At 30.4% G+C, this 24,172-nt stretch overlaps 2 protein-coding genes across 3 annotated transcripts in view; one reads left to right on the forward strand and one right to left on the reverse strand.

Annotated features, from left to right (window-relative positions):
* LOC119682855 (neogenin-like) overlaps positions 1 to 24,172 on the forward strand; it is a 350,203-nt gene that overhangs the window by 48,508 nt on the left and 277,523 nt on the right. The gene's annotated exons all lie outside the window — the stretch shown is intronic.
* Positions 11,126 to 11,987, reverse strand: LOC119682862 (activity-regulated cytoskeleton associated protein 2-like). The gene has a single exon (XM_038096392.1). It carries the CDS (start codon positions 11,891 to 11,893, stop codon positions 11,162 to 11,164), a length of 732 nt encoding a protein of 243 aa, XP_037952320.1. The 5' UTR covers positions 11,894 to 11,987; the 3' UTR covers positions 11,126 to 11,161.

Here is a 24,172-nt window from a genome sequence, read left to right on the forward strand (position 1 = left end):
AAAATGAAAATCAAAGAAGTTCAAGTCGATTCAATTATTTTCAGTAATGTGATTTCAAAAAATATTATTTTTAACATTTATCCGGTCGGTTTTAAATATATGTAAGAGTGTTTTCGCGCATTGCAATAGAAAAACAAATGGTAACATTTTGGAGTAAAATAGAGAAACAAGAAAGTCAGATTTCAAAAATATTTTAGGCAGAAATATCACGTCCGGCATCCATTAACTTATTCTTTCATCTGAGTTGTGATTTCTCTTGGTTCAAAATTATGACCTATCAACGTCTTTATTATAATACCTTAGGATCAAGACCCAAAGTCAAATTTTAAATATATAAAACTTTAATAGAACTATAATCGTATAATTATATAAGAAATAGTTTTATAGTAATTAAGCACTAAGCAAAGTAGCGTTCAAAAGTTACAGTGCAAAGGTTGACATGTTAAGATGTTACGAATGTTTTGAACAAGTGTTCCACAACTACTATATAGAGACTTATATTACTATTAACTTCACACTTAGTCATTAAAATGAAGCTATGAGAACCGCTTTCTAACCTAACTTCTATATAACCTCTCTTGGATGAAAAGCGCACTTTCAAAGTATCTTCAATATAAAAAGTTTTTGGGGATAACTTAGTAATTTGTTCTTTATAATTCTAACGTAAAACGAACATCTTCACATATATTTACTTATTAACAAAATAAATAAATGGAATAATAGGTATTTATACAACTCCCAAATGGACGTGTTTAGCGCAAGACTTGATGGTGAGTAAAGTAGTGTGGACATCAATGGATTCCGCAATTTTATTCTGCAAAACCCTATCTTTGAGTTCCCTCTTTATACGGTTTTCATAGAGTCTTGATCAAGGAAAAAAACCTCTTAAAGTTAAAGCATTTCAAATTGAAACACCCTGTATTGATGAGTACGCAGTAGCTAATAGATATAATTCGCGACAAAGTTTAGTTTAAAAATTATATTGTTTGCTAAATTCAACATTAAAGTAAGAATAGATAACGATTGATAAATGGCATTACGAAAAAACTCCCTAGATAAAAAAATGTCCATTAAATAATATTATAAATTCGGAATAGACCACTAAATTAAACAGTTTCTAAAATAGAGCTTAAGTGAAAAGTGGTTGACGCAATTACAAGTATTTTAATTACGAAATTATTTAAAAAATATATATAAAGTTTTTTTGTTGCTGAAATTTCGAAAATGGCTCCCTGGGATAGACCTCATCATCATCATCATCATCACCACCATAATCGTCCTATTATAGAAGTTGATGTAAGACCACCAATGTTTCGTCCAGCAATAGAAGTAGGTATCGGATCCGCATATAGACCAGCAGTGGAAGTAGATATTGTCACACAACCAGCTTGGATTCCACCACCTCCACCCCGTCCTATGATTGAAGTTGATATTCTTCCTCAACGGCGACCAGGCTACGAAGTAGATATTGTGACACCTAGTTCAGTATATAATCCACCAGGTTCTGTTGTAGTTGTTCAACAGCAACAGCCACCACCATATCGTCCAAATCCATATCCTGAACACTTCGACAATTCGAGATGGTGAATGCGGTCAACTTTCTTCGATGTTAACAATTTTTTTCTACTATTAATTTATATAAAATATTGTCTTTTTGTGGAAATTGTAATTTATTATAAATTTATTATTCAGTTTTTTAAATAAAAATGTAAACCGATTTAAAGAGAAATAAAATCTGTTATATAATAGTATGAAGTTTGTATTTTGTGAATTAATTTTTTTCAGATTAATTTCAGATATATTACGTCATTATAGTGAAACGATTTAACAAATCTTAATACTAATCTGTATCTACTAAAGATTATAAAAATTGTATAAAGAAATTGTAAATGAACTGGACTGAACTAACATTATGTTAGGTTAGGTGATATGGCTCTCGACTTTTGACACTGTTAGGTCATTAACTCACCCATTATGATGTCATTTATAGCGGATTTTCCTTCTCTGTTTCCTATTTTGGTAGTCATTCTGTTTCGTTATTAAATACTGAGTAACTTCGATAAGCTATCTGATAAAAAAAATTGTCTATAGGCATTAATCGTTAATTATATGGGATTAAAGTTGTCAGTGCAAGACAGTAACAATGCAATGTTAGACACTCTCCTCCCTCTCACATAACCTTTCGATATATACATTGATGTTTTTGATACTTATACAGATGCACAGCCTTACTTTTGAGTAGTTCATTTCAGCGTCTTTTATTACAACGGGACCAAATGAATCTTGTGTTGCAGATGGCTCTACTCTTCCATCTCGCATAAGTTTAGAATCAGTTTAGTGTCTATTACTAGTAAAAATTTTTGAACAATATTAATTGACCGCATTGGATTGTTAATTTATAAAAAAAAATTGGATTAATTTTCGAAAAAAGAGTTCAAGTGCAGAAATTATAAATACGGTTCAAAAAGTTTTTGAAAAATGCAGTCAATTTCGTAATCTTTTACTTAAAATGAATATTTATGCATTTTAAATAACCTTTCCATACTTTTAATAGAAGTTTCAGATGGTATGGTATGTATCCCAAAAGAAGAAATGTCTAGCAAAATAATAAATTAATTAGACGTGCTATACAAAGACCAAGGAAACACTGTTATCCATTAAAATCAACTTTTTCAACCTTTTTCAACAGACATGACAAAGTTCATTTTCTCAATTTGATTGTTAACGTGTTCTTTACACACGCATCTGTATATAGTGCCAATGAACGCCCTATTGGAAGTCCCAGAAATTCCGGCAGTACGAGTTGAACTTATGTGTTTAGGCATAACTTCCACCTTAGTGAGAAGATCAAGTTTCTCTAAAAAACGGCCATACAATTGAGAGTTTCTTGTCATCTACAAGATTCGAGTTTTCTCGAAGATATTGTTTTATTGAGCCAGAGCCACACTGAACTACAAATCATTGGCGTACGAACCATAAAATCTCAAATATCAAACACAGAGAATCGAAATAAGTCCAAAAAAATTGAAGACTGTGCAGTTATGATGAACTGCAAACTTGGTCTTGTGGATCAACAAACACAACGTTGTTGTAAGTGGTAGCTTGTCTCATAAAAATGTTGGTTTTTTCAGGTCCTGAAAGAAACCTATAGTTATAAACAGAGCGTAAAATGGGTAAATACTTTCATCAAGACAAGTAAAAGTCGAATAAATAAAGACGTGGTAGCAACACGATTAAGTAAAACTTAAATCGCTCTTGGGCTAGGAACGAAGTTATTTGTTTCTAAATATAAAGCCAAAGGAATTCTCTATTATGCTCGCAAAAGACTCAAAAACGCTTTTATTAAATCTAATAAGTTTGGTACTGGTAGTATATATTTCCATAATAGAGCTACGATTTCTATTATGGATTAACTTAAAAGTCCGTCTAAATAAAATGAAAACACATTAAAGAATCAAATTGGACATATGCTAACTTCTAGTGGAGCCTAGAGAACCCAGCATATATAAAGGTTTTTTGCAGAACATACTATAATTTAGAACCATTAAGCTATCAGGTATTCAGGTAGCATTGGTCACGACCTGATAATGATTAATAGAAAAGGATTTACCAAGACTACATTTCAAATGAAACAATAGGAATTTCAATAAATAGTTGTGTCCGTATGTCCTTTAAACGGAGATATATAACAAAGAAAATTGGAAGCTAATAAATTAATTTATTTTTAGAAAATGTTATGTAAGTATCTAATAAACCGATCCCGTTCATCAAAAGCCAATTAAAATTGACTAAAAATATTTTAATTTAATAAAATAATTTTAATTTTTATTTTTTTATGGATAATTATTTATTTATTTAAATAGTCTTATTCATTTTAAATTTATAAACACAATCTTGAATGATTACTCATAATAATTACTCATAAATAGAAAATATAGCCTATTTAGAAAACATATTCCTATTTAGTTCCTTGAATATTGGTTTACAGCGGCATCATATCCGGGGGGAGGTGGTCTATAGGTGTCAGCTGGCGTACTTTGCATAGGTGGAGCAGCATATGCTGTATTAGGAGCAGCACACGGTCTATTAGGCGCAGCTACTACAATTACTTGTTGTTGTGGATGTCGTCGACAATAACGACATGGCCGACCCCAGTTCCAAGGAAACAGCCCAAACACTCCACGAAAATGATGACACTCAGGTGTAGCCACATCAACTCTGATCTGTTCCGACATTTTTCATGAATACTGTTTAGCTTGCCGTCTTAATTACAGAAAACAATGTTTTCAACTAAAAAAATGCGAAACTGGTAAATCGATTTTAACAATTTGGTAACTGGGATCAAAATTGTAAGCGCTTTTTTATCTTATCAGTACTATTCGTACATTTAAAATGGATCACTTGCTGCGAAACGTATTCTTTTGTTATTTATTTAAAAATAAGTTAAATAACAGAATTTTTGATATAAAAATAATAATGTGTGAAAAAAAAATATAGACAAATTAAATAAATAAAAAAGTCGAATTGTTCGTCGTCAATAAATTGTGATTTTTCAAAAAGTCGAAGAGTTGGACTTAAGTTCGCATACACTAATGTTTTGGTCAGAAGAATATTATTAATTAAATTTACATACTTCGATGACTAATTTCAAAAGTTTTGAAATTCATATGAGTCATCCGGAAATCTGAATTAAACTAAAATTATAATTATTATAATAACAGTTCCGAACATACAAGTATAGGACGTTTAGAGTCAATTGCAATATCTTAAAACGATTTACCTCACTTTCTCTAGTGCATGTGGAAAATATCTGGTTTCAAGCATCAAACGTCACATTAGTCTTAATTTTGTGTCCAGACGTCTCGTCACTATTTGAACGCGACAAACTTAACAAACTAGAGCTCTGAGCCTTGAAGTCTGCACCGTCATGGGCCCATAATCAACCATTTCTGTGGCCTCAAGCCTATGTCTTTAGTATATTGCCGGTATATTATTCATTCTTGAATAAGACGCGCAATCCTGTCAATACATCGAAATAGAATTCTCCTTAAAGTTTGTGTGAAGGAAGCTGAACACTGAGAATAAATTTTTGATCCTTTTTCTGTATCCTGACCGTAACAGCTTTTGTAGAAATTTATACTGATAGCATCCAATCTAGTTATACACATACCCATTAATGACCTGTAATAACGATCGTAACGAATACGCCTTTTTATACTTAAAGGGGATTTTTATTTTTTTATAGCATTTCTACGGCTAGAGTTGTCTTAGATGTGACAGATTTATTCTGTCTGCCGGTTATTTTTTCATTTTTATTCAGCTTATTATTTTGATAAAACATTTGAAAAAAGAAATGCAGATTTCCATTTCTTATATTTTTGTGTTAACCAAAGGAGTAGTACAGTAACTGGTGAAAGTCTCCTACAAATTGAACTCCTATAATAGTATTAGTGTAACCTGAAGCCTAAGTTCAATGAAAGTTATATGCTTTTTCTCAAAGAGAAATAGCACAATTAATGGACTTCCTAATCTTGTCTCCATATTTGTAAGTAATTTGATGGCGCCTACATCCTTTATATCACGTTTATAGCACATTAGTATCTTTCGAACAATATTACTGTTCGCTCCTTCGAGCGTGTGTCCCATCTTTATTCTTGTATTTCTTCTATATATCTCATGTATCTTGTATAAGTCTACAAGTTAGTATTGGATATTCTCTGGAACCAGTAGATTCAGAGTAGGTGAAAATCTTAATAGATTTAATAGAATTTTAATAGATTGTATGGGTACTCTCCCTCGTGCACTAACATAAAAGAGACTTGCTTTTAATGATTCTACAGACCAAAATATCTTTTTTATTGGCATTTGGATATACTGAATGTAGTTTATATATACTCAATATATACTAAATTTGTTTGATTTTCTTAGTGTATAATTAAATACATTTAAAAAACTTTATATGTTAAAATAAAGTATACATTATTAAAAAATTATGTATGTATTTAATAAATAGTAATATGTAATTTTGTACTATTAAGATTTGTCTCGGCAATTTGCACATACTTTTTGAAAACAATTGCCTAGATTGTTGAACCATTACTGAATAATATTATATTTCCACTGGAGTCTCATTTAGACAGTTAGGATAATTAGGATAAGTTACCACAAAAAAGGGTTTCATTTAAATGAGCTCATTATGAATAAATCAACATATTTAAGGTAAAAAATATCAATTGCAACGCTTAAAAACAAATTTCACCAAAGGAAAATTACCAAAATTTAAAATATTTGTCATGTGTTTTATATGTAAAGTCTAAAAAAACCAAGCTATTTCACATGTATGAATCAACTTTTTTTTTTGCAGTAGGTGGAAGCATCGAAAGCCGCTGTGTGAGACTTGAACCCACTAAACCACCTCAAATGAATGAAAGGAGAAGATTTCCACAGCTATGAGGAACCTTCATTCCAGTATACGAAGGAGAGAGAAGAGAGTGAAGAGACTTTACCCCTATCAAGCTAGGTTCATCTAAGTCAGAAATCAGGGCATAAAATGAGGAAAATTGGAAGTAGTGTGCATGAACGGAAACGACCAAATTTTAATTATATGAAAAGACGCAGATGTAGCTGTACTGGAAACATGATTTAAGTCATATTTGTAAATTATAATGAAACATGTAAGATAAATCGATTTCCAATTGATTTTTCATTGCACATATTTTTTTATGCTTACCTTTTGTAATATAACATACTTTAAGGTAAGTAACATTTATTTTAAAAGCCATAAATGTTCGTTATTACACATGCGAAGTCATTTTTCATTTTTTATTATTCATAGCAACCCTGTACTAGAAATTTTAAATTCTCTTATTATATATTCACAAAAGATGGCGTTGATCCCACAAACTGTCAGTACCAGCTGAGTTTATTGAAATTTAAACAAAATGTCAAATATGTAAACAAAGCAATGGAATTGGGGATTATTTAAATATATTTTATATTACTGGAAATTATTGGCAACTTATGACTGACTGTTTTTAGGTTTGGTTTTTTTCATATATTCATAATTTTATTAATGTTTACTTTGTTTTAATAGAGCATCGTTAAACTTTTAGCGGAAAAATAGAAGAAATTGAAAAAAAAAACGATTGTGTTATGCGTTCATTAAATATATTTTTTCGCACAACAGTCTTTGCGAACGCAATAAATTTAATATATATGACCGACTACACATAAATGCCTTATGCGAAGTGAAAACTTTTGTGGGATATACATATACGTATTAGACAGAATCAACATTTAGTATAAATCAGCATCAAAAAAATTGTTTTTAAAAACATGGATTAACTGCACAAGTCCTAAGGCAATTTCAGCAACTCATAAGACAATGAAATATCAAATTAGTTACTAGCATTTCATCGGAACCGTAGAATTGCAATACTGACTGACAACCAGGCAGCTATAATTTCTTAACATCTAAACTGATATGGGAGTGCATTGACAAGTTGAACATACTCGACTGGAACAATCAGCTGCATTTAATATTAATTCCGAGACATGCTGACATCCAAGGGAATGAAATGGCAGACAAACTTGCAAGAAGAGGCGCGGCTTCAAGAATGATAGGCCAAAAAGCATCTACTGTCTAGATAAAGGAATGGTCTATCCATTGTTATGAACGGCGCAGAAAAAAAAAGAAAGAGTACTCTATTGGGAAAGGCTACCAAGGAGGAAATTTCATGGATGATAAGAATCCAAGACTACGCAAGATAGACTCTATACTGTGTTTTATTAAAGAAATCAGACTTGGAGAAACACTCTAATTTTAGTAAGGAGCACAATAGATCATTTAGGTCGCAGTGTACCTTTTTTCAGTAATACTAGTATTTCAACTGAAATTATTTACCGTCTTATAAATATGAGATGCCAACAACTACACAATCTGTAAAAAATTCATTCATTTTTACCGCCTGAGTACAATAAAGACGTTCATTTCTTCCATTTTCTAAGATGAATTGAACGCAGTTTAGAGTTTTGAATCAAGGAATCGTTACGACTATATTCAAGAATAACAGAAAAGGTCTCATAGATCGAAGTGTAGCTTTTTTTTATTATAAAATAAAAAATAGCAGGAAAGATCTCATAGGTTGCAGCGTAGTTTCTACACTATAACATATTTCATTTTAGTCTACAGGAATAGCAGAAAAGATCTCATAGGTTGCAGCGTAGTTTATAATAATAATTTTATCTAACTTATTTGATTGGACTATATAACATTTTTTTGTTTTTTATTAAAGAGCAATCGCGGAAACTGGCATTGTAAAATAAACAATAATTACGAAAACAGTGCAATATGGATTCTTTAAAGTGTGTCACAACTTTGATAATCTTCAAGGATACATAGCACGAGATATATAGCACGAGGTCAATGACATTTCCTTTTTATAAAATTTACTCAAATTATTTTGGTTTTACAATTAAGTTCAATTATTTTAACTCATCTTTAACTTTTTTATATTAAAAATGCAAAATACATACATCTTATTTCACGAAAATGTTTTTGTTTCTATTTTTTGAATAACTTGAAGGGAGGTAGGTAGGTAGGTTGAAGTAGCGGCCTTGTTTCCAAAAAGCCCACTTGAGCTTAAATCAGCTCATCCTGTGGCTCATTGTGGTACCACAGGATTTATATCAGTATACAACCAATGCCGAAAAAGGTAACGATTCCCCCATTAGGTAAAGAAAAACCAACCTGACAGTTCTATAAACTTGGCCAGCTTCCTAACATTACAGAATGACAGTTCAGTCAGATCGGTGAGAAAAGGGAGTCCGAAGATTTTTAATCTTTTTCTATCTAAAGAATGACACTGACTTATAAGATGAAGCACGGTCTCGTCCTCATGCTCAGAGTCAACCTTGACAAAAAACATTATAGGGTAGACCCAGTCTCATTGCATGCTTTCCTATTTCGCAGTGTCCCGTCAGCACAGTTACCGTTGTGTTGAGCAGGTGCCGTATTAGTTGAAGTAGCTGACTAGTTCGTTTCTTGTCTAAATTAGACTACGTCAACCTATATATATGACAATGGGGTTTATCAGTGCAGAATTGCTTGGTTATTCTCAGGTATTTTTGTTTGCCAGTTTAACTGTAGCAAGTGGAACGCCTATATCTGAGAAGTGAATGTTAGGGAGAAGTCCGCCTGCCGTGATTAGATCGTCTGCCCTACAATTAACCGAGATATCCCTGTGACCAGAAACTCAAATGAGGAGACAACTTATTAAAAAAAAATTTTAATTAAAACAGTCGTTTTGGGTTTTTAGTTTTATTTTTTATTTTCTGAAGTTCTTGAGTTTTTGTTCCTTTAATTGCTATACGCATAGTTCCCAAAATGTTCAGTTTTTAAATTTATTGTTTAACCTATATTGTTAAGGTTTTACAGTTCCAAAGTTTTGTAGCCAAATAGAGGGTCAAATATCTCCGTTTGACGCTTTGGCCAAATCCATTGAATGCTGATATACGGAGACCAAAACAGAAACTAAGCATTTTGGAGAACAATGCGTATAACAAAAAAAGAACGGACTAAGAGTATCAAAGATTATGGAGAGTTAAACTATGATGGCTCTTGATCCGAATAGCTTGTCTTTGGTTATTGACATAATGATATAAATCTCAAACCAAGCGTAGCAAATATTTAATATTTTTACTCATGGCAAATATATACAATATAATATTTTTATTTTAATAATATAAAGCCAATAATATATTTTTAGTTTTTTGTACTGAAATTTTCGACTTTACAGAAAATTCATTTAAACTTTCATTACAACACAATACTGAGTCGTTAACACGATAATTAAGTTTAACTCTTTTATTACTGTAGTCATTAACAGAGCACTGTGAATAATTACTGTAAATAATTACTGTAAATAACAGTATAACCTTAATATCGATGCCTGAATGTATTGAATATGAAAGATACATAATATAAATACATATATATATAGCTGTGTACTACATACCACTATAAGTTATATATTATATATATTTGTATTTATAATATACACATATTACATATATTAAATACTTAAGTTATTTATACTTATATTTTATTATGCATTTTTAAATATTCTGTATTTTAAAATTTAGTACATTTAATTAATTGTGCACCATTTTTGCGAGTCTGAAATTTAAAACTAATACACAATATATATAATTATTTTATTAATATATTTTTAAAGCAAATATGGTGCTTTTCTTAGGCGCATTTAATAATTTTTTGTTTTTTAACGCAAATGTTCAAAATATTTAAAGATCGTAAGAATTTTTTTTGCAAACTGTTGTCATGAAAGGTTCGATTGGATTGGAAGTGATGACATGGAAAGAAAAGGAATATGAAAGATTGGGATACTAATGAGCTTAGTATGCCAATCCTGAATTGAAGGATAGAGAAATGAATAGGAAAAATAAGTGGAAAAAAGTGGAATGTGAGCATAACAACCAGTAAAGAACAGTCCTTGCATATAAATTAAAATTATATATAAATAAAAAATTTTTCGAATTCCATTAAATTCATAAATAAAAACAGTTATATGCTCATGTTCTTTCAAAATAATTTTTTCGATCTCCAGAAATATCGCACAATTCACATTTTAACAAAAATAAAATAAATTGCCTTATTTTTAAAAAGATTTTAAGTGGAAATTAAATATTCTTGTGCTTAAATTTTTTTAAATAATTTTGAAATTTATAATAATAAATTAATAAATAAATAAAATAAATTGCCTTATTTTTAAAAAGATTTTAAGTGGAAATTAAATATTCTTGTGCTTAAATTTTTTTAAATTAATTTTTAAATAATTTTGAAATTTATAATTTGTTAAATGCATTTTTTTTTAAATATTAAAGGCACATTTAATTTTTTCAAATTTTAATTTTATATAAAAACAAATTCTTTTATGTAATTTTACTCTTTTTTTAAAAAACTTATTTTTTTTAAAAAATATAATATTTCTATAAATACTGTTGCTTATTATTACATTTAATTTACACTATTAATTTGATATAATACTTTACGCGGAGTTTTCTATATAATTGTTTAAAAAATATTTTATTGTTTATTTAAAATCTTATTTTAATATTATTTAATACTATTATTTTTTTTTGTTTAATTTGTTTTGTCACTATTATCTTTGTCTTTACCTGGCTGCAATCTTTTCCGGCAGTCTTCAGCTGAGTGCCCACGAAAATGACAATTACTGCAACGTTTTGTAGTTTTTACTTTGAGGTTATATGCAGCTTTAGCTTCAGTTTCATTGCTCTCTATTAATCGTCCTTCTTCAAGTAGTTCACAAAATTTTTTAACCGAACTGCGTTTTATATATTTTCTATATTTTATATTTATCAAGCCAAATATTAGATCTAGTTCTGTTTCTTCATCATGACGATCTGCTGGCAATTGTGATAATAAAGCTCGTTTTCTGCATATAAACGTGTCAATAGGAGTATTTTCGTCCTGACATTTTTGGAAAATTTCAAAATAAATTTGAAACGGTGCTTTCGCTGGTGAAAAATGCTTCCTCAAAAGTTCCATACCTTGGTTCCATGTTAGCACTTCTTTTTTTATGCCCTGCCACCAAATTGAGGCGATACCACTGAAAAGCAAAGGTAAGCATTTCAAAGCATCTTCATCGCTGATCTGCTCCGTTTCTTTATATGTTTCCACATTACTTATGAACTCTTCGACAGTGTCATGATCACGTTTACCCTCGAATGATATATGACAATTCGCAAAACTTCCTTTAGTTTTTGTTTGTTTTTCTATAGCATCAACAATTGCTTTCTCTATTAACTGATTAAGCTCCGTTTGACTTAATGTTATTGTTTTATTTTCATCCATATTGATTATTTTTATATATCAGACGAACTATTTCAGAATTTTAATTTCAGCAAAGCCAATTGCTCTTGGCGAATGCTAGCTTAGCTCCAATCTCAGACTGAATTGCAATATTTTGCGTTTCGCCTTTTATATACAACCATGGAATATGACTATTTTTCTCTCCTCTGAATTCATCCAATGGTATGGCTTTGTTTGAATGGCGTGAACTCAGTAATCTATGTAGCATTCTCTTATTCTTACATGTGTGTGTAATAATATGAAAAGAATATATCATTCATACTGAGACAATAATTTTCATATAAGAATGAGTAGAAGAGAAAATAATATATAGTATGTATTTTTCTACCAAAATTAACACTCATCGGACAGAAGTTCGTATATCATATACCAGAGAACAGAAAAATGAGAATAGTCCTGGTACGGACTATTCTCATCTCTCATGAGTATATTTAAAATTGTTATTTATATGAAAAATTATTCAGTAACAATAGTTTTTCTCATTTTATTTAAAGAGCAAAATTGATTAAGATTTTTTATTGATGAACATCATCTATTTGTGTGTGGTCTCTATGCCTCATATACAGCATTCTTCTGCTCGATTTGTGCAATAAATCTCATATGAGAACGATCTTGTGCTACCAAATGCAAAGAGCACTTATTTTATGGAGATATTATATATTAGACGGAACATATACTCGTAAACTTTTATACTCTTTACACACACATTGTAGAAAGCATAAATCGTTACAAAAGTTTGTGATGATATATATAAAAATGTTAATTGAAAACTTTATAAAGTATATATATTCAAGATTTACTCCTTGAGACATGGGTTTTTAGAAAAGAATTTTAAATTTTTATAGTAATTGATTCATTAGATACTATATACATTGTTATAATCTAGTATGTTTTGCATTAGTTTAAACAATCTTAAATAATGAAATGTAAACAAAATTCAGTTAAATATAAACTGTCAATCTTGTCGGTTGTATTTACTTCAGTTGGCGACGAGGATAAAAATCTGCAATTATTCAATCGCTTTCACGCTTATTTCGTACCGTTTAACAATTTATTCGGTTTCGATTTATTTAAAGAATTCGGGTTTGAGATTCAACAAATTTGTAACTGTGAATCAGTTAGTGAATCACACAGAATTAGCGAGCTGTGTAAGAAATATGGTGATATTTTTGAACCAGCTCTTGGCACAATAAAAAACTTTAAGGTCAGTATTTTTTTAAAGCCAAATGCACATCCGAAATTTTACAAAAGCCGACAAATTCCATTTTCGCAAATGTCACTTTTCAAGAAAGAAGTCGATCGATTGACAAATGCGGGTATTTGGAAACCTGTGAAGTTTTCCCAATGGGCTTCGCCTATTGTACTAGCGCCAAAAGCTGATGGTTCCATAAGAATTTGTGGGGATTTTAAACAAGCAGTCAATGCGCAAATTGACATTGAACAATATCCTTTACCCATACGCGAAAGTCTTTTCCATAAAATTAATTGCGGTCAACATTTTACAAAAATCGACCTTAAGGACGCGTATTTACAAATGAAACTCGACGATGAAGCAAAAACAATAATGGTTGTCAACACTCCACTTGGTTTATTCCAATACCAACGTTTACCGTTTGGGATTGCAAGCGCTCCAGCTATATTCCAAAGATATCTTGAGCAGTTACTTCAAGGCGTAGAAGGTTGCGGAAATTATCTCGATGACATTATCATCTCCGCACCTACATTTCAACAACACATCAGCCGCCTAGAACAAGTACTTCGTATTTTGCAACAAAATGGTATCAGATGCAAGCAAGAAAAATGTTTCTTTCTGCGAGATAAAATCGAGTATCTCGGGCGTCAAATTAGTGCAAAAGGTATATTGCCAGATGAGTCGGGACTAAAAGCAGTAAAAAACCTGCAGCCGCCTAAAGATCTAAAGCAAGCAGAAGCATTCATGGGTAAGGTAAACTATTACCATAATTTTATACCTAATTTTTCGCAATTATCCGCGCCAATCAACATGCTGCGCCGAAAAAATGTAAAATTCACATGGGGTACAGCACAACAACAAGCATTTATAGCTCTTAAAACGCATATTCTCAATGCAGCGCAATTAGCACATTATCAGGAAGATTTACCGTTGGTTCTAGCTACAGATGCCTCCTCCTATGGCATAGGAGTCGTGCTCTCGCATACGTACGTTGACGGTACAGAAAGGCCTATTGCTTTTGCATCTAAAACTCTCGACATTCATCAACGACGATATAGTCAGATAGAGAAGGAAGGGCTAGCTATCGTTTTTGGAGTCAAGCGTTTCCATCAATATTTATACGGAAGAAGATTCACCTTGGTTACTGACCACAAACCTCTTGTTAGCATTTTTAATCCAATTCATCAGTTGCCGTCGATGACGTCACATCGTTTACAGCGATGGGCTATTATACTAATGGCTTATCAGTATGATGTTCGGTATCGTAAAACTACTGAGCATGGAAATGCCGATGCTTTATCTCGTTTACCTGTTGGTGAAGACAAAACTTTTGATCATGAAGAATCCTGTTTCAACATCAATGAACTTAACACACCTATCGACGCTGAAATAATTCGTCAGCATGCCAAAAATGACCCAATTCTTCGCCGAGTTTATTTTCTCGTTACAAACGGTTGGCCTGAAAAGCTAATGCCTCAAGATGCTGATCTTCGATCATTTTTCAATCATCGCTTTGCTTTAATACTAAACAACAATTTGCTTTGCCTCCAGACGGAGTACAACCGGGTTGTCATTCCAGCCTCCCTTAAGCAGAAAATTCTTAAACTTCTTCATGATGGTCATTGGGGAGTATCGAGAATGAAACAGCTAGCTCGACAACATGTCTGGTGGACTAATATTGACAAAGACATCGCACAATTAACTGAAAATTGTGATGTGTGCAAAATTGCAAATCCTGTTCACGCACGTGAATACTTAAGCTGGCCTGAAGCTGTTCGACCTTGGGAGAGAGTACATATCGACTTTGCTGGTCCATTTTGTAATTCAATGTGGCTAATTTGTGTCGACGCTTTCTCGCAATTTCCGTTCGTTGTACAACTATCTACAACAACAACGGTTGACACCGTATCAGCATTGTCTTCTATATTTTCTCTGGAAGGTATACCAGAAACCATCGTAAGTGACAATGGTCCGCAATTTACAGCTGAAGCATTCAAACATTTTTGCTCAAAACTTGGCATCAAACATATAACAACAGCGCCGTTTCATCCAGCCTCAAACGGGTTAGCCGAACGATTCGTCAGATCTTTTAAAACTGCTGTTCAGAAAAACATTGACGATGGATTGTCTCTCAAATTCGCTGTATCAAAATATCTTGCAACATATCGTGCAATGCCGAATGCTGAGGGTAAATCACCTGCAGAACTTTTACATGGAAGGCCTGTTCGTACCTTGTTGAGTCAACTGTTTGAATCGCCTAGGAAGCACCTTGAAGCTTCGAAACGGAAAATGAAATTTAGTCTAAAGCAACCCGTCTTCGCTCGAAACTACGCAAGAGGGGAAAAATGGATAAAAGGAGTTATTGTGAAACAACTTGGTAAAATGGTTTACCGAGTGAACACATCTTTTGGTTACATCAAACGTCATGTTAATCAGCTTAAAACTAGAAGTAGCTCTGACCTCTCTTCACAACCAATTTTTGAATTCGCTCCAAATTTCATCAATGCCACACCGCCTTCATCTAGCCAATCAACATTAATGCCTAGTGAAGAACGTTCTACCGAAGTAGTTCAACTTCGAAAAAGTTGTCGTATTCGGAAGGATGTAAATCGATTTGAATCCGACGATTTCAGGAAAACTTAAACCTTGTCAAAAATTAAGGGCGGAGAAAGTGTTATAATCTAGTATGTTTTGCATTAGTTTAAACAATCTTAAATAATGAAATGTAAACAAAATTCAGTTAAATATAAACTGTCAATCTTGTCGGTTGTATTTACTTCATACATATACCATATAAATTTTATATATAGTAGATATAGTAGTGTTCATTATTAATATATGTATTTGATTGAAATTTGATATGTGATAAATATTTAACATATTTACATAAGGAAACTTTTTGATCACTTCAGTTTTCAAAATAGCTTTAGATTGTATTGTATATCTATATCAAATGTGATCTTTGTATCTAAACAAGCTATTTCTAATGTTAATCTATTTTTATATATGAATATGTTTCATTTTAAAAGATTACTTTAACTGTACTTATTGAACAGTATATTGTATTTTCACTTAATTAAAGTATTAGGCAATATAACTTATTCAATTAAGCACTATAAAAAACAAAAGCAACAAAATTTGACAGATCGAGTTGTGTAGTGAAGATGTGCGATAAATCTGTGTGAAGGGTATTTAAATTCGATGGAGCATTGAGTGTACTTAAATATTTTATGGATCCATAAATATTTTATGGATTATATGGATAAATTCATATTAAACTTCAGTTTTCATTAAATTTTTTTTTTGGTTCAAATATTTAAAAAGGGGAAAAACATTTTATCGATTTATATATATATATATATATTATATACATATATTATTATATAATATATACAGTTTGTCAAGAATGAGTTTTCACACTGAAAATAATTAAAAATTTCAATTTCTTATTCAGAAAAAGACAACTTTTTGTTTTAGTATATATATTTTTTATTTTATATATTTGTTAATTACTATATTAAGAATATAAACATAAAAAAGAAATTATAAAATTATTGAAAGAAGAACACAAAATATGCCAAAAACAAATCCTACATCATTTTTTGACTGTCAAATGACTGTTTTCACAACTTGGGTTTTTCTATTATTTTGCATTATTTAAACGATGTGCGGTAAATTTACAGTAATTGGCGCCTTGCGTTGAATATTGTCTGAGATGTTGATACATAATTAGTTATTGTTTTCTAATTTTTTTACTTTACTAACTAAAATATCTATGTTTTTAACCCTGGACGTATAATCATATTTCTACTACTGTTAAGAATAATCATACGTAAAAATGACGTGCAATTTTCAGAGTTTATATTTTGCCGTTATATTAATTTAAATGTGCGCAAGTTTTTTACAAGTTTTTAAAGAAGTATTTATTTATTCAAATTAAAACAAAACAGTAATACTTTCAAACACATTTTTTAAATAAACATAATAAATATAATATGCCAATGATTTTCACTTAAAAAGGAATTGCATTTTTCAAAATTATGTATTAAGGGTAAATTTTCAATATTTCTTAATATTTTTTTTTTATTTTTATTTAGAATAAATCAAAAAATAATAATAGAAACAAAAAAGTAAATGAAATTTATATATACTTATAAAATGAACAACTTAAAGTTAGCTTATACAAATAGCAAGTCATATTGAGATCGTCATAAATGTTACGAAAATAATTAAAATTATTATATGTATAGGAACTTTGGTTCAAATCAGCTAATTTTAGTTATATAATAATAATTAATCCTATGCAGAAATACACTTAAAGCATGTATCACGATTGTGCTCTCTACAAATCGGCTTTTTACAAGAACTACATCTAATGTTTGTCATTCTTTTTTTCTTATATGAACAGAATGCACAATATGTTCGACTAGAACTAGATTTTCCACCTTTCTGATCATTTTCTTCATCTTTTTGTAATATTTCAACAATATTAAATCTCTTTGATTCCATTTCTATTAAAACTTTACTGAAATTTGAAAGAAATAGAAGTTTTTCAAAATACTTTATTAGCCATAAAAGTTACACAAAGTATAATCATACGTAAAAATGACGTACAACGACTCAATATCTAACTTATGTCATGACTTACCGACACTTATCATATACCTTACGCAAGAGTTAGATCCCGACTGAACATATCAAGAGCGCGAGAGCAATATATGAACACAAAAATGAAATAACTGTAAAAAACGAAAACGTATACGTCAAATTTACGTACATTATGCGTCCAGGGTTAAATGTAAAATGAAACATTATCGTTTGGAGTGGAACAGTCCAGGTATTATAGCCACCATTTGGGTAAAGTGTGCCTAAACTATAAGAAATATTTTACTAATATGTAGGACTATTTATAATATTTTAAATCTAGCTGAATACTAGAGTAGATTAGAGCCAAAGTATAAAATTATCTTCAAGACCAACTTTCACAGCATATGCAGAATATGTTATCATGACGCATATATGAAAAAACCGGGAAAATTTGATCAGGGTCCATACTATGGAACTCAGGGAAGAATATATTGTTGTTGTTTTTTATATAACAGAGCGTCGGGCTAACCCTTTTGCTTGAAATAAAGCTTCAAATTATAATTCATAATTTTTAAAATTTAACAGAAATCATGATATTGTGTTTAATAACAATGTAATCACCTTAAGCTACCTTCTGGTAGGTCTGTCATTGTAGCACAGCACAATTTATGACTCATGGAAGAGTCATATAACATCGTCTCAATATTTAGCAAGCTGTAAAAAAAACATAGTAGTGAACAAGAAATACTTTACAATATTTTAGGCAAAACGCAATAAATTTCTAATAAAAACTTTTGATAAGTGTTTGTTCTGCGGTATGGCCCGACGCTCTGTTATATAAGAAACAACAACAATATATTCTTCCCTGAGTTCCATAGTATGGACCCTGATCAAATTTTCCCGGTTTTTTCATATATTCGTCATGATAACATATTCTGCATATGCTGTGAAAGTTGGTCTTGAAGATAATTTTATACTTTGGCTCTAATCTACTCTAGTATTCAGCTAGATTTAAAATATTATACAGTGGCTCACAGCTTATTTGATGCAAGCAAAAATTTTTTGAAAAATGTTGTTTATTTCAAAATATTTTGCAAAATTAAAAAAACAAAGTATGCAGAGTTATTGTTTATAGTGTGTTTATTCATTTAAAAAAGAAAAAACCCAAAAATCTTCTTCCATTCCTTAGTAATTCATCAAAAACCAAAACCAAATGAAAAATTCATGTCACAGCTTAAATGATGCAGTTAAGAATACCGTTATTTTTGTCGCCAGATTACACAGAAATTAAAATATTTTTATTCTGCGATCATTTGTAATCTAGTTTTTGAGCGAAAATAATATAAAAATTAAAGTGAGTGCATTTTGTTAACCATGGGACGGCGCACATCAATTGAAAAGCGTGAGTTAGTGTTGGAGTACTTTAAAAAGGGAATTCCCCAGCGTAAAATTGGTGAAATGGTAAATATAAGCTCTTCAACAGTTCAACAAATAATTGAACGCTTCGTACATGAAAATCGCATAGAAAATAAGGGACGAAAGGCTCCCCATAAAATTTTTACAGAAAAAGAATCGAGGTATTTGGTAAACCAAATTCGAAAAAATCCAACAATTAGCGCTCCAAAGTTGACAGACATGGCCAAAATAGATTTTGGAAAAATTTGTCATCCTGAAACCGTCCGCAGAATATTGAGAGAATCAAATTTCAATGGAAGAATAGCTGTAAAGAAACCTTTCGTAAGTGCAAAAAAGAGAATTAAAAGGTTGCAGTTTGCACGAGAGCATTTAAATAAGAGTCCAGCATTTTTGCGAAATGTACTTTTTGCAGACGAAGTCAAAATAAACTTATTTGGATCAGATGGAAGATCTTATGTATGGCGCGAAGTCAATTCTGAGCTCAAACCACAAAATTTACGTGCTACCGTAAAACACAGAGGTGGTAATGTTATGGTTTGGGCATGTATGTCATCAAATGGAGTAGGAAATTTGGTCTTCATCGAAGAATCTATGAATAAAAATATTTACTTAAAGCTTCTTCAAGAAAATTTGATTCAAAGTGCAACGAAATTGCAGATTGCAGATGATTTTCGCTTTTACCAAGACAACGACCCTAAGCACAAGTCAGCATTAGTACAAACGTGGTTGATATGGCAATGTCCACACATTGTCCAAACTCCTGCACATTCACCAGACTTGAACGTTATTGAAAATTTGTGGTCCGTTTTGAAGACAAATATCAGAAAACATGACATCCGCAACAAATTTGACTTAAGAAACGCTTTACAGCAAGAGTGGAGTAAAATTAGTCCAGATTATACCAAAAAACTGGTCGATTCCATGCCAAAAAGGCTTCATGATGTTATTACTAATAAGGGATATCCAACAAAGTACTAAGTACTTAGAATTAGTCCGGAAGTTTGTAAAAATATTAGTTTTTTTGATGTTGCATCATTTAAGCTGTGACATGAATTTTTCATTTGGTTTTGGTTTTTGATGCATTACTAAGGAATGGAAGAAGATTTTTGGGTTTTTTCTTTTTTAAATGAATAAACACACTATAAACAATAACTCTGCATACTTTGTTTTTTTAATTTTGCAAAATATTTTGAAATAAACAACATTTTTCAAAAAATTTTTGCTTGCATCAAATAAGCTGTGAGCCACTGTAAATAGTCCTACATATTAGTAAAATATTTCTCATAGTTTAGGCACACTTTACTCAAATGGTGGCTATAATACCTGGACTGTTCCACTCCAAACGATAATGTTTCATTTTACATTTAAAAACATAGATATTTTAGTTAGTAAAGTAAAAAAATTAGAAAACAATAACTAATTATGTATCAACATCTCAGACAATATTCAACGCAAGGCGCCAATTACTGTAAATTTACCGCACATCGTTTAAATAATGCAAAATAATAGAAAAACCCAAGTTGTGAAAACAGTAATTTGACAGTCAAAAAATGATGTAGGATTTGTTTTTGGCATATTTTGTGTTCTTCTTTCAATAATTTTATAATTTTTTTTTATATTTATATTCTTAATATAGTAATTAACAAATATATAAAATAAAAAATATATACATATGTATACTAAAACAAGAAGTTGTCTTTTTCTGAATAAGAAATTAAAATTTTCAATTATTTTCAGTGTGAAAACTCATTCTTGACAAACTGTATATATATTATATATGTATATATTATTATATATTATTAATTTTAATTTAAAATTTTATATTAAGCTTCAATTAATTAAAATAACATAAAAAATAAAATTTTTGTTGTTGTAGTTAAATACTGTTCGAAAAAACCTCTATATTAAACTTTAAAGAAATTATTACAATTTAAAATAATAATTTGATTTTTAAAAGGCAAAAGATATTCGACAAAAATATTAAAATATACTTTACTCGTTTGAATATTTCTTCTAGTAATCTAAAAGCTTCTTCAGTAATGGAAAGACTTCTTCTAAAACAGATTAATGACTTTTGAGAAGTTTATTTTTAACAACAAAGCGTATTAGAAACTTAATGCAAATGTTCTTAACAATATTTGTACGTATTGTTAACAATAGTATTGGAAGGAAAGAATTCTTTCTTAAAGTCTTCACTGCGCTTTTCGAGGTTATTTGATCAATTTTCAATCTACTGATTTTGCAGCGATCAACATAGCATAAAAATGGTACGTTATGTACATATATGATTGGATTAAACAGATAAGTTTATAGTTCTTAAAAAGTCTACTCAAAACTATAGCAAAAATAGATACTTTTAGCGAATAGATGACTTTAATAATAGATAATTTATTTTTTCGCCAAGTATAATTTTTAACACAAAGTTTGGGCTTCCGTTATTTTTTTAAATCATTCATATTGTCCATCATATTCGTGAGGTGGAAAAAATTAGAAATAGAAAACACTTAACTTTACAGTATAACTTCATATTTTTAAAACGATATACCTACGTATAATACTCCATCCTCGTTATGCAAAAACCACGCTATACAGAGTCCCCGTGGCCCGAAAACCACGTCATACAAAAGTCTCATTTAATAAAAACTTTGATTTATGAAAACCTCGCTATATCAAACTCTTCTTATCCTCGTTATACAAACATTTCATTATATACAACCCTTGTTATATGGAAATCGTGTTTTATAAAAATATCATTTTATGGAAATCGCATTTAATAAAAATCTCAATATATGAAAACTTCTTTATATGGAAATTGATTAAAACCTCTTTAAATGAATTGCTCCTTACACAAAAATATTGTCTTATAAACGCAAAGAAAATGATATTTTCGTTATACAAAAATCTTGTTGTAAGAAGATCTTGTTGTATGGATATTTTATATTATGAAAACTTCGTTATCTTTATCTTTGTTATCTTGTCTCTATGTAAAAAGACATTTGGAAGCCTTATTATATGTAAACCTTGTTATACGGAAAATACCTTATACGGAAATTTCATTTTTTAGAAACCCAGTTATATGAAACCTTTTAGGGATAGACCTACATACAAAAATTGGTATAATATTTGTGTATACCAACAATGTTTAAAGAACAGAAAACCTTTTACTTAATTCATAAAAGGAAGTATCTAAAATAATATCGATGGGCCACTCGAATATATGAAGGCATTAAGTCAGGCTAGACATGCCCTAGTGATTCTGTTGTAGAACATTTGTATTGTTGCTCGAAGAGAAGACACCGAAACACTTGCTTTGTTTATGTCAAGTTTTATATAGAATCAATCTCAAGCTTCAGGGTGTCCCATTTTTTAATTTAATGCGATATTTGTAACATTTGTATTGGCCAGATACTTGCATAGATAAATGCGTCTGCCCAACTTTCTACTCATAATTACGATTAACATGAAACTGCAATGACTTTCTTAGCTATGTGAGAAAGGTTCGAACCTCTTTCCATTTCACCTACCTAACTACATAGGAACCCACATTATAGTGACACCTAATTATATGAAGAGGGAATATAGCCTACCTATAAGCTATCACTACGGGTGCGATACCCTGATTAAACAAATTAAATTAAATATTTAAATTAAATTAAATTTTAATTTAATATTTTGCAATAATAATTATTAACTAAATTTATAATTATACATTCTAATATGATAAATAAATATCATTACTCATAATCTTACACTCCAGCATATACATATATGTACATACATATGTATATGTATATTACTTAAGCTCGTAGTTGGTGGTCTGAAAAATGCATAAAACAATTAAAAAAATAAAAACAAAAAAAAACTGTTTACATTTTTATTTACTAACACAGCTTGATAAACATTCGATCATACAAATATATCTAATCCCTCAACAACAGTAGTTATTTGTAAATAAAACCAAGTTTTACGTTTTATCGAAAAGTCTTGCTCCTTATCGCTTACTTGAATTTTTCTGTCCAGTAAAGAATATAAATATTTATACAAAGCCTCACAATACTGAATCTTTTGCTGGTATATGCAATTATATACACAGGGATCTAGATACATTATTTAAATGCAAACGTAAACAATTATTTGATTTCTAAACTCAATTTTTCATAATTTTATTACTGTCTGGTTTTAAAAAAGTCACGCACTTTATTTTATAATTGTTAAGATTGTATTTCATCATCCAATCTGCTATGTATGTTAATCTTATTGGAAGAAACAGACGTTCAATTAAAAATCGAATTCTAGAGAATTCTATAAACAAATTGCTTTCAATGCATACCCACAACGACTCATAAATCCAAAACAGAACAGAGATATATTCGTTTCAAATTACAAAATAAAAAATAAAGACGTGTAACTAAAACAATAATTAAAGTTTAAGATAAAGATAATTATTAGATTAGATAATTATCTTTCAAATAATCAAAAAGATAAAGGAAAATTCCTATATATTTCCTCCTAAAAATTGCTCTCATGAATTTTCTAGGAATTAAAATGCAGATATTCTTATTGTTTTATGGAAGTATAGTAATGCCGTTTAGAACCTTATCTTGCATATTTCGGATAACTATTTTGGTATTTACTGGCTTTCCTATACTATATAGCCTATGCTAAATATATATATTTCTTTTTAAATTATTATTAATAATATTAATATTAGATATATACAAGTCAGCTGCTCCAACTAAAGAGAGATCTGCTCAGTGCTACGGTATCGGTGCTGACGGGTCATTGTTTAATAGGGAGGCATGCTATGAGACTGGGTCTTCCTTATAATGACCTTTGTCGCGGTTGTGGCTCTGAGGACGAGGAGGAAACTGTGTTTCATCTCATGTGTCAGTGCCCATCTTTAGCCAGAAGAAGATCAAAAATCTTGGGGGCCCCTTTTCTGACCGATCTGACTGATCTCTCATCCTACAATGTGAGGGACCTAGCTAGATTCATAGAACTGTTTTCTTTCACCTAATGGGGGAGTCGTTGCCTCTCTGTTGGGCGTTGGTCGTATACAGATCACC

The sequence above is a fragment of the Teleopsis dalmanni genome, chromosome 2 (genome assembly GCF_002237135.1).
Source record: "Teleopsis dalmanni isolate 2A chromosome 2, ASM223713v2, whole genome shotgun sequence".
Classification (NCBI taxonomy): Eukaryota; Metazoa; Arthropoda; class Insecta; order Diptera; family Diopsidae; genus Teleopsis; species Teleopsis dalmanni.